General features: G+C 44.6%; 1 protein-coding gene across 1 annotated transcript; it reads right to left on the minus strand.

Annotated features, from left to right (window-relative positions):
• Nucleotides 1-669: 669 nt before the first annotated feature.
• olig3 (oligodendrocyte transcription factor 3) lies at nucleotides 670-2,151 on the minus strand. Its single transcript, XM_061285660.1, has one exon. It carries the CDS (start codon nucleotides 2,061-2,063, stop codon nucleotides 1,185-1,187), a length of 879 nt encoding a protein of 292 aa, XP_061141644.1. The 5' UTR covers nucleotides 2,064-2,151; the 3' UTR covers nucleotides 670-1,184.
• Between the last annotated feature and the right edge of the window lie 10,714 nt (nucleotides 2,152-12,865).

The raw sequence follows: 12,865 nt of genomic DNA on the forward strand, positions 1-12,865 counted from the left end.
CAATCCAACTGAACTGCTTTCATGTCACCTTTTTTGCTTTTGTGCTTGGGGAAAAAAATCCAATAGATAAAATGCATTTTATGATTTGTTTTTTTTTTGCCAAATGATTTTGTTTACGTGTTACCGTTCACTTTGCATTTTGAGTTATTAGAACTCTATGATCCCATGCAGGGATGGAGAGATGGATGTATGTCTATTCATCCCACCAGACTGTAATACAACACAGCTTTTTCCCCCAAGAGTAAATTTGAATTAAGTGCATTAAATTTATTTTGCTGGAATTTCTTTTGAATTTGTTTTTAAAGTAAAACATTCGTATTTAACTGATTTTTATGTACCCCAATAAAATGTATGCATCGTTTGATTATTCTTTTACAGTGAATAAAGACTAGAATTGAATGGAATATTCTCTCTAATAGAATTCAAATGAGCTCATGTGAATTTCATACACTGCAGGCCCGAATTCTTTTAGGGCATTTTAAGGGGGGGGGGGGGGGAATATATTGATATCGAGGTGAAAGCACATTTTCGGCATCATGTGTCTGCAGGTGTGTTCATAAACGTGATGTTCAACTCATTTGTTGAAACGTGCGTAAATGTTCTCAAATAAAAGAGTAAAGCAGTAAAATACGATCCATAATTTTTGTTTTATTGAAATGTCATCCAGGACCTCTGGGTGATTCATAATAAATATTTCATCAACAATGTAAAAAAATAAAGACAGGCAGTCTCTGGGCGTAACAAAACGTCAACATTCGGGCAACATGCACAAAAGTAACAAGAAAGAGAATCGAGATGTTTTTACAACGAGCCACTTAATGAGTCAATTGCAAAACTATAAAGCCAGTGTTTGCTACATTTTTGAAAAAGAAAAAAAACCACTTTTTTAAAATATGGAACTCACTTTTTTTTTTTTTTTTAAATCCTTGGTACAAGGCACAAAGCGCAATCTTCATTTTCACAAAATAAAGAGAACCAAAATGTTCATGCAGAATTTTTTTTTCTCGTTTTGTTTTTGTTTTGTTTTTACCTTCAAGTTTGAAAGGGTCAGTCTTTCAGGAGTCCTTGGTACAAGGATAGAAATAACACACATTTTCTCATATGGACCCAACAAGAAAACAGACAGCAACATGCACGAATTCGCGCGCCATGCCCTCAAACCGTCTTTAGAAATGATCGACAAATCATTTCATGCCGTCCTTGGCCTCCCCCGTCAGTCTCGTCAGGCCGGAGGAGGTGATGGGGATGTGTGTTGGCGGCGGCGCGGGAGGAGCGGGAGGGGGCGGCACCTGGCAGATGGCGCACGGGCACGGCAACCCGGCCCAGTGCTGGAACCCGGAGCCCAGCTGCAGGCTGGGGGGCGCAGCGGCCGGCGAACCCTTCATCAAGGCGTGCGGGGCCCGGATGGGGAGGCTGGAGGACGTAGTGGACGTGGTGGACGACGACAGGCCGCCGCCCAGGAGCGGGTGTACCTGGTGGGCGGCTGCGGCTGCCGCGGCAGCAGCCGCCGCTGCCGCCGCCGCTGCGGCTCCCGGGTGCGCCACGGTGCCACAGTGGAAGGCCGAGTGCTGGCCGCCGTAGATTTCCCCCACCAGCCGCTTCATCTCGTCCAGGGAGCTGTTGAGCATGAGGATGTAGTTCCGGGCCAGCAGCAGCGTGGCGATCTTGGACAGCTTGCGCACGGAGGGACCGTGCGCGTAGGGCATGACTTCTCGCAGGCCGTCCATAGCCAAGTTGAGGTCGTGCATGCGTTTGCGCTCGCGGCCGTTGATCTTGAGGCGTAGCTGGTACATCTCCTCCTCGGTCACCTGCTTCTTCAGCTTGAACTTGTTGCTGCCTCCGTCGCCGCTGCTGCTCTCCACCGACGACGAAGACGAGGCTGACTTGGACTCGGACATCTTGCCGGCCTGCGTGGACGAGGAGACGGGGTGCTGGTGGTGGTGGTGCAGGCTGAAGTGAGGGTGCAGGTGGTGGAAGTGGTGGGCAGGGAGGTGCTCTCGGAGGAACATGGCATCCATGTCTGGGGATGAAGCTCTGCTGCTCGGGCTGGAGTCTGAATTCATTTTATGGCTCGGCCTCCGAGGCTTCCTCCCCCTTTCTCTCTTTCTCACTCGCTTTCTACCTCTCTCGATCCCCCCCTCGGCTCCCCTCTCTCTCTCTTTCGATTTCCACCTGCGCGCTTTTACGCAGCGGCTCCGTTTCTTGTCTGTGCTGGCTCTGTGAGGTGTCAGTGGCTTTTTATACAGGCGGCCACACAAAAGCCGCTTCGCTATTCATAACGCCTTGTTAGGACGATGACGCGCCTCTTTTTTGAAGAGGAGGAGGCGGAGACGTGCTTTGACTGTCCCACTGACCGCCGTACGCATCCATCCAGCGCCATTGTCAGGACACTGTCAGGGGCGGGGCGAGGCGGGGGACGAGCTCGCCTCTTCTCTCCACTCACTCCTCGATTTTCATTTTCACTCAAGCGTTCTCGTTTTCTGTCTTTTTTTTTTTGAGAGCCCGGCCGTGAGTAAGAGGGAGAGGCCTAAAGCTCATCTTGACGCACGGATTCCCCCCCACACACACACACACACACCGCTTCCTGCTGAAAAGTAAAGAAATAAAAGCATTGAGAGTCAAATATTGAGAAGTCAGGAATGAAAGGAGCTCCAAAATTGGGGGAGTGTTTGTAAAGCCAGCCTGTGACCTCCTGAGCACACAGGTTCCACACAGGTTGAGGTGCTTTTGAGCAAGGCATCCATCTAGCAGTTGCTCTAATAGCTTGTAAAAGAAATATTTTTTACACTGCAGGAAAGGTCTGCTAGGAGTACTTGCTGACTAGTTAAATTTGTCACTTTTTGTGAGGCATGCAAACGGCGAGGAGGAGCGAGGTGCAAAAGTCCCCTGGGGACATTTTGGGAGAGTTTTGTTTTCTTGTTGTTGGCAGTGCGAGTGGCGAGTGGCAAGCAAGCAAGCGGTGAGGAAGGAGAAGCAGAAAAATAGCACTTTCTGTCTTGACGAGACTTATTTCTATGGAATTTGACCCCCCCCTCCTGTCAAACAAATGATGAGTAGTGGATTAAAAAAAATGCAGTGTGAATCTGGATCGTCTTCTTATGACTCCAAGCTAAATTTTTTACTGTTTGTCTCTCCATCCATACATTCATCCATCTGTCCGTGCATCCATCCATTTGACTTGATGTTTCTCCATCTCTCTTTCTCCATCCATGTCTCCCTCTGCACATGCTGTTTCTCTCTATCGGTGCCTTCTTCCACAGTCTGTGTGTGCTTTGCCATGGTGAGGCGTGCGGATGAAGTCGAGCGGCGGCGGTGTGCGCTGTGCCATCCATATGGCAGCATGTAGGCGACCCCAGACAGAAGCCCACCCGCCCAAGCTTTTTATTTGGGCTCAGTCTGGCTTGAATGGCACACCAGGACCACAAAGTCCAACAATGACTAATCGGCCTGTGTCTCTTTTGCTCGCTCACAACGCAAGCAAGCAGTGACAGGAAAATATTTCACAACTGGCTTAGCATAAGAACACATCTGGGTTTCAGCTTTTTAAAGCCGTGCTTGGTAGACTTGGACACAAAAGTACTTGGCACATGACCTCAGTCCTGCAACTTTTAAATAACATTTTTTTATTTCATCATACTTGTATTTTTTTTTTATTCAAGTCAATGAGGACAAATCTTACTAAATTTGAATTTTAGCTGTCTGGTCTGAATGTAATAAATGTGACGATTATGTAAATTCACACCGGAAAGAAAGTAAAACATCAATGTCAGCATTTTCATTTCCAACAGGTGCTTATACGTCTGAAGTGAAATTGCTTTGAGTCACCGATATTTCAATAATGTGCGCACGTGTGATTACCGTTTTCTTCCATGTATAATGCGCCCCCATGTATAATACGCACCCTAAAAATGGCATGTTGATGCTGGAAAAAAGCCTGTCCCCATGTATAATACGCACCCAAATTTTGACTCCTACTTAAGTCCGTGAACGTAAAATTATTTCAGAAAAAAGATCATCTTTGGGAACAACCGGATGTTATTCTGCCGGTCAGTATCACTGCGCATGCGCTAGCATACTCAATAGCGAAGAAAAGTTTCGGATTTGTGTAGGGTGCATTGTGACAGCAAACAAGCAGGTGATCTAGCAAGCGTCTGATACGAGAGCATTGTGTTCGTATGGAGTGTGTTTGGAGTGAACAGCAGAGAAGAAAGCGCATCTGTAATGGCGGCCTCCATATGATATCCAGATTTAAAAAAAAAAAAAAAAAAAAAATTTTTTTTTTTGTATCCATGTATAATGCGCACCCCAGATTTTAGGACAATAAATTAGTTACATTTTGCGCATTATACATGGAAAAAAACGGTAAATACATTTAAAGGCAACGATATATACATACTAGTATATATTCTTAGTACTTGTTACTGCTGTCAGTTTTATATTCAGATAATTTACTATTTCTGGCTTTAGTGTCATAGTAAAACAATTAATCACATGTACTGAAAAGCGTTTCTATAGAGGTTTGATTGTATTTGGGACAATTGATATTTTGGTGTGTGCGTGTGTGCGTGTGTGTGTGTGCGTGTGCGTGTGTGTGCGCGCGCGTGTGTGAGTATGTTCGTGTATGTGTGGTTTTATAACACAACAATATCTTTAAACTTAGGTTTCATATTCAGATGATTTTTGCTTTTCATGCTCTCCTTGAAAATTACTCATATCCTAAGCAAAACTTTGCATTTCTCTGCAAAATTAAGGTTTCAAATTTTTTAATCAAACTTTCAATGGCACACTCTGGTTTTATCTTTTCATAAATTATTAATAAAAATAAAATTATATATATATATATATATATATGATTATACATGTTATATAATTTATAAATATTTTATTATGTTATTTTTACTGTGAAAACATTCAAATTCAAAATTGCAAAATTGAGTGGGCACATTATAAAACGAGCTATTTGGACATAAAATCAAGTCCAGTGTGGACCAACAGCTCGCAATGACAAACATCGTTCCTTTGTCCGTCCATCCATCCGTCCCTCCGTGCGTCCGTCCGTCCGTCGACTCCTCACCCGTCCTCCCTCCACCCATGGCACTTGAAATAATAATCAAGTTTCTACCCGACTCTCCTCCCGCGTGCTGCGCCATGAGATTGCCCTGCTCGAACAGTTAAATAAAGAAAAGAAATAGAAAAGGAGAAAAAGGCCCAAACGCGCATTGACGGGGCCCTCATTGTTGGGCTTGGCCAAAAAGGAGGGAGGGAGGAGAGGGGAGGAGAGGGAGAGGCCCTTTGCTCCTCATAAAGGTGCGAGAGCAAAGCGGCGGGCCCGCCTTTGCTCTCGCCTGGTGGCATTTCAAAGTGTCAAGCTTTGAATACCAATTGCTTGAACTGGACATATGTGGATCCGCTGTAAACCTGCTAATCCCGTCCCCAAGTGTTCCTTTGTGTATCGGGGGGGGGGCTTGGCCGCCCCCTGACAGAAAGTGTTCCTAATCCGGCCAATGTGTCTCAATGAGGTGTGTGTGTCGGCTATCAAGTTGTGTGCCGCAACCGCCTCGAGAGGCTTTGCTTTCATATCATGACGCACTCAAAGTTAGCGATAGGACGCCGAAAGTTTTGATTGAATCTAAAACACACTCTAACCTTCACGGGAGATACTAAATGTACCAGCTCGCAAGACTTTCAACTTTATTTTTAGAACACAACCAGAGCTGCATTAGCATGCTGTACATAGAAAAAAACAGAGTCCTCAGTACCTCCGGTTCCTTCTGGACCTGAGGAGCTAAAAGAGGTCAGGAAGGCCAGAACTGGAGTTCCGTGCTCCCTCCTCTGAGCTCCAGTTAGGAGGTGAGCGGCAGCATTACGGACCAACTTGCTGGAGGACTGGCTTCCTTCGAGTGTGAAAACTAGCTGAGCGTCATTATAGTAAAACAAGCGCATTGAACTTGCACTTTTAACGAGCTAATAACCGTCATGGGTGGGCCTTGGAGTCCCTCCACCACCACCCCCACCCACCGACCAACTCCACCCACCCTCTCTACAACGAAAAGGACGAGGACAGTAATTGGTGGTCAAATGCAACATCTTCCAACTGAGAGCACTGTGATGCTTCATTAGAGACGTTAGGAGGTCAAGGCCACGGTGGAGATCAGGTCAAGGGTGCCTTGCGTCCAAATATGTAAGTTTGCAAATCTATGTTATATTTTACCATTAAAACAAAAATAACTAGCCATATACAAATATAGATTTGAGGTAAATACATATGAAGACAAGTTTGAAAATGCATTAAAATAAATAAATAGTATAAAATTCAAAGATGTACAATAAAAATGAGGTAGATATTTTTGGGAAAGTGTAATTGAAGAACATGACATATATGTGTAATTAAATGCCAAATATGTCAAAATGTGATGAACACAGTTTTTTAACACACACACACATATATATATATATATATGTATATATCTCATTGCTTTTTGTTTTAATCCTATGATAAAAGCAATTTTCATCAAAGTTTGAGGAATTGCAGCAGCATATGGAGAGCACCAATCAATCCGAGGTGCACGAGTTGTCACGAAAGCAACATTTTGCACTGACACCACAAGTGCAAATGCTGGTTAGAACTTTTTCCTATTGATGCCTCTGAATTGAAGTTGAAAGAGAAAATATCAAGACGAGCATTTTGTCTGCGTTTCACCACCCGCAAACAAACCTTTCAAATGGAGCGCCCGACTTTTAATTAATGTTGATCAAATCGTGGGGAGTTTGTTAATCGCGCACCTCACAATCGTCTATTGAAGTCCTAATTGATATTTGCGGCGCCGGGGTGTTAATTAGCAACAAAACAAGTAGACGGGACTGACTGGAAAGAGCAGGCTTTCGCCGTCGGACAAAACTTTGATGCCCCAAAAGAGAAAAGAAAAAGTACGTGTAGTGTGGTGTGAAATTGAGTTTTATGTTCGAGCAGCAGATTGCAGGCCTTGAAGTGGACCTTTTTACACCATCTACACACGCACATGCACTCATGCGTTCACAAGCCCACCTCACCCCCTCACCCGTCTTAAATCTTACATGTTAATCTCCCCTTGCTCCCTTCTTGCAGATACACAAACATGCTGTCCTTTCACAGGGCGCCCTCGCATCGCCCCCCACCCTCATTTTCTGCTCATGTGCACCCATTGCGAAGGGCCCAAGCAGACACAAAGTGACGCGGCCGCACTGGAGGATGGGAGGAGTCGGATTGTGCTCCCGATGAAAGGAGTTAAAAGGGGAACCCTGTTGCAAATATGCTGCCTGGTTGCTTAAATGTGTGTGTGTGTGTGTGTGTGTGTGTGTGTGTGTGTGTGTGTGTGTGTGTGTGTGTGTGTGTGTGTGTGCGTGCGTTTGTGTGTGTGTGTGCGTGTGTCTGGTTGCGCGCATGCGTATGTGTCTGCTGCATTGAGTTGGGTACTCAACTCATGTTCAGTTAACGATGCAACCTGGCTGCCCTGTGATTGGTCAGTCTGCGTTTGGGGGCGTGGCTTCCTGACAGGTGAATTGCATGATGTCACGGCGACGTCGTCGGGAGCTTGCACTTTAATATTTATACGTGCGGAATCTCACGTTGGCCTTTTCGAGACACGCGTGGCGCACACGTCCAACAGTAAAACGGCACCAGGCGCCCACGACATTTTTCAACTTTGTTTGACACATTTAAAATGCTAATAAGCCCTTTATTATGTGCTACATCAAATGCAAATGCTGCGTTTTACTGCCGCCGAGTTGGGTCCACGTCGGCATTTGCATATCTTATGTGCGTCTCCTTTGCATGCGGGAGGGGGCAGAGGGGGATCGACGGGCGTGCCGACTCCTAATAAATAACATTAAAAAGGCGCCTCCCGATAAACAAGCCCCAATAACGCGGCCCTAATAACGAATGCGAGGCCGCGGCCCGTTTAAACGGGGCCGTTTGACACCGGCGGCATATGGTGTGCAAATCCGGCCCGAGCGGAGAGCGGCGACGCCCACCGCAGCGATGCGGAATTGTCACGGCCCACCAGACGGATTGAGAAAACACGTCTTTAGTGGCAGACGCTTTATGATGGGAGAAAAATGCTGCCGAGGAATTTGTCTCTTTAGGACCAACTGGAATACGATGGCGAAGGCTTGTGTGTGTGTGTGTGTGTGTGTGTGTGAGAGAGAGAGAGAGAGAGAGAGAGAGAGAGAGAGAGAGAGAGAGAGAGAGAGAGAGAGAGAGAGAGAGAGAGAGAGTATAAAAGTGTATATATGAGAGGAAAGTGTGCAGAAGACAGAGAGTATGTGCAAGGTGACAGTGTAACGTGAGAGTGTCTGAGTGTGTGTACATGTGAGAGTAAGTGGGCAAGACACTATGACAGTATGTGAGTAATACGTGAGAAGTTAAGAGTGAGTTTCTGTGATCATTTGCGTGTAAATGTGTGAGTCTGAATGTGTGAGTGCGTGAATGTGAGAGAAACCGAGTGAGCGAGAGAGAGCTAGTGTAAGAGTGGATGAGTGTGACTGCGATTGTTTGTATGGGGCAAAGTGAGAGAGTGTGTGAGAGCGCGGCGTGTGCGTGCAGTGTGAGTGGGGGACAGAGGGAGCTTAAGACTGAAGGTTTGTGAGAGTAAATGAGGAATTGTGTGCGCGCGTGCATAGTCGCAAGTCTTCCTCTTAATGTTTAGCTAAAGGCCTTCATCAGGTCCCGTGGCGGGACCCGTTAAGCGGAGGCGGCGTAAACATTCCATAAAGCCTGTCATCATATTTTGCCCGTTACGGCGGCGCCGAGGCAATACGTTACAAATACGAGCTGCTGTGCGCCCACACTTTCCAGTGTCTGTCCTTTAGAGCTGTTGTGTCTTCTCAGGTGACTCGTGCACGCTTTCGAGGGACAGCCTGACTTTTACAAGTAAAATAGTACTCTCAAGCAGTAGTCTCCAACCACCGGGCCACTTTGGACCAGGCCACACAGATGAAAGAAACAATTTACAGTACCTCAGGTTGATTAATTTCAAGGTTTATTGTTGTAGCACTGCACTCCAGGGGGCAGTATTGACGCAGACAGACATAACGCACAATAAAGTGTATTTGAATGAGTGGTTTTGGAGCCACAACGTTCATCAAATGCTTTTAAATGTCTCTCAAGTATGTCATCACAAGTCACAAGACTGACCGGTCGGCCGGCAGCGCTTCCAGTGTGCCAAGTGCGGATGCTGAAACTCGCTTTTGTCCTCGTCCGCTTCCTCCCACCGCTCTGTCCTTAATCTCTCGTCCTGCTCCCTCGTCTCGCTTTCACCGGCCGCCTAATCCGCTCCACAGCCGTGAAAACTCTCCATGAGAGACAGATGACCCGTTCTAATGGGAACGGGGCACCATGCGCTTGCGCGCGCACTCACTCACACGCGCGCGCGCGCGCACACACACATCATTGCCTTCTTTTTTTGATGAATTGAGTCATAATAAGATCCACAATACTGTGGACTACATGATTTGAATTTCATGTAGCATGTCATTAACTTTGTTAGCTTAGCTGACTCCTAGCCAAGCCAGGATTTTTTTAAATTCTGCCCCCAAAACCTGTTTGACATCACAGCATTTGAGAGATTTCCTGGACATGTCGATCATGAGTAGACCCACATAAAGTCTCAAATGAAAAGATTCAGGAAATCAGCCATTTTGGTTTGAAATTACCATCTAAAGAGCTCTATCATTTGTCCTTTTCATTCAAAGACAAACCCATCCTAGAGATTTTGTCCCATTGCTACTAAATCTGAACCGGGTACACAAGAACTAGGTGCGGCAAAAAAGACATCAAAAAGTTTTGGTCATTGTGTGTTGGTGTAGCATGGCAACAAAGTCTGAGGCCCCCGTGATGAAACACAAGACACATTCTGGCTCATGTTTAGGAAGAATTTCCCTCAAAACCAGTTCAACTTGACAAGATGAGATTTGGTAGACACGTCGATCAAGAGAGCACCCACAAAAACATGGTTCAAAACATTTTGTCCGATAGCAAGCTAAAACCACAATTATTAAATTGCAGATTTGAATTTTGGTCAGCACATGTCAATGGAGCGTGGTGGCAGAATTTGCTGATGCGCCCAAAAAGTGCACAGAGGAGCCGAGATACGCAAGTCCCAGCAGTAGCTCCTTCTCCATCTGCACCCAGAAGACCTCCACAATGAGGCGAACATGTCACTGCCTGAGCCCGAACAGAGGGATGGAGAGCGGACAGGGGAGGGGGGGGGGAGCGGGGGACACATTAACAAGCTATAATCTCAACTGCCTTATCCATAATGCATTGTGTGGGCCAATTTACATGGTGCTGTTCCCTCTGGGGGAAAGGAGATCATCCATCAGGCTACTTTATGAGCTCCCTCACACTCTCTTCCTCACGCACGCGCGCACACAAGCACACACTGCGGCTTATTTATCTCTCCCCGTCCCTCTGTTTTGCCACTGCCGATGCTTCAAAACACTGCTGCCTCGATAAAACATTTCCGAGGCCAGTCAGGCAGACGGGAACTGGCAGGGTGCTGGCGTTTTTGTGGTTTTCCCCCTTTTTCTTAAATGATGACAACATTGTTGCAAAATGTGCTGCACGTCCACGGCCAGTTTGAGTCGCTGGCCGCACACTCTCACTTTGGCGTTACTTTGCAATTTGTCATTCTTTCCCATTTATGACTTGAACCAATTCACTAATTTTTGCTTTTTCATTCATTATTAGCTTAATTAATGATGAGATAAAAAAAAAAAGCCACAGTACTGATAAAGCTCTCGTGTTATTTGAGTAAAATCTTGTTTGGAAGGTCGATATTATATGGCAAGAATGCATTTATGGATAATTCGTCTTTGTTCAAACTTGTCTAAATATTTATTTAGCGTTGGAGCAAAATTAGGAGTGAGCTACAGGGAGAATCTGCTGCTGGAGTTTGCATTAACTTGCACATTACTTTGCATTTTGTCGTTGATTTCCATTGATTTCAAATCATATTTTGTACACATTATTCTTTCTTATTGCACATTATTATTATTTGAAAGAATGTAATCACAACTGATATAATAAATATAGACTGAAGTAAACATTATAGTATTGAATCAAATTAATTGGCATAAAATGGTTGTTGTTTTGCATCGTTCTATTGATCGGCATAAAACTTTCTGAAAATGTATGCGTCATTTTTATTTTCAACCAATTATATGGTGGATTTTTGTGAAGTTATAAAACCAAAATATTGCAATTGCTTTCCATGAATTTCTGCAAGTTTTTTTTTAATTAGTTCAAGCTATGGATGAAATTGAAAGAGTTTAGTTTGTTTTGGAAGGATGCACTTAAATCACGGGTTTGTCAGTCAACCACAGTGGACTTGTCGCTTTTAGACAAACGATTAGTTTTAAGTTAAAAAAGAAAAAAATGATGAAACGTGAAATTATGTTTTTTAGTATCATATAATGTACATGAACTTTGCATGTTTATGCTATATGAACATTTGTTATTCTTTAGAGAACACTTGTAGTATATTACAATGATGCATTTTTATTTTCTAGTAAAATTTATCCTCCTTGTTTGTGTGATTTTAGTTTAAATGTCGAGGATATTTCAGCACGGCTTTAATTCGAAACATAGTGTATATTAAATCAGCGCCTGACGAGCGCGCCATAAAAAATGCTTGTTTACTATTTGGAAGTCATTTCATTTGGCAGAGTTTACAGCACGGAGGCAAGTCCAGTTAAATTTGATTGTGCCACACTTTTTGAATAATTGATACTCAGACAGCTGGAGCCGAGATTACGACTAAAAATCCCGCTTCAGAAATGTTTAAATTTTTGATGGTTTATCCTGACGCAAGCTGTTGTCGTCGAGCGTAATGATGTTAATTTAGTCACCCCATCATTTGTTGGTGATTTGTTTTGTTTTCTAATGAGTTCTTCAGACACTTAGTCTAACGTCAATTAAAACAGGCAAATTTGCAGCTAAAAGATAACAATTTTCTGTCTGGGAGGAAAAAAATGATAAATGAGGGGAAGCGGTTTATGTGCAATGTGTGTTTGTCCCCCATGAATACACACTTAAGTCCACCATGTGTCACACAAATTAATTGTCCGGACACATATGGACACTCAAAATGAGCTCATGTAAGAATTTCTTTTTCTTTTGTGGCCTGCCTGATGTCAAGGGTCACGTCCCCAATGGTAGAAAGACGAGAACTCTTTCTCTCTCTCACACACAAACACACACACACATACGCACAACCTCCTGTTGTGCTAAATAACCTCATCTTGTCTTGTGTAGACCCGTGAAAAGAACAATCTGAAACGTCTCTGCAGTCAAGGTGGACCATCATGTCGTGTGCATACATAGAAAGACAAGAACACGTACGCACACCTCCAAATATAGTGACAATGGGTTGACAGTGAATAAAAATCATTGTAATTGCGATGGCTTGGTCTCCGCACACCGTTTAGTATAACAAATAAGTAATAATTTGCTAATGGTAACATTATGTTGAGTCGGTTTAGGGGCAATTAAAGTGAGTGATATTTACATATGCCTAATGAATCACCGGCCGCGGCAGTTGAGGCCCTCGTGAATATTCATGCAGGCATTTCTCTCCGCTACTCGCCCCCGCCTCCCTCCTCACCCCGCCGCCGTTTATAAACTGAATTATAGCTGATTTGCCCTTTTCAAAAGAGCAACATGGCTGAGTCGCCCGCAAGGAGGCGGCCAAACAATAACGTCTGATGATAAACATGTTTTAGTGGGCGCGAGACGGACAAATCTGGGCCCATTTACAGCTGGGCCTGTAATGAGCGTTAATAAAGTCAACTTGCAATTGTGGCGCGCTACTGACGCTTTTGCAAATTC

The sequence above is a fragment of the Syngnathus typhle genome, linkage group LG8, assembly GCF_033458585.1.
Source record: "Syngnathus typhle isolate RoL2023-S1 ecotype Sweden linkage group LG8, RoL_Styp_1.0, whole genome shotgun sequence".
NCBI lineage: Eukaryota > Metazoa > Chordata > Actinopteri > Syngnathiformes > Syngnathidae > Syngnathus > Syngnathus typhle.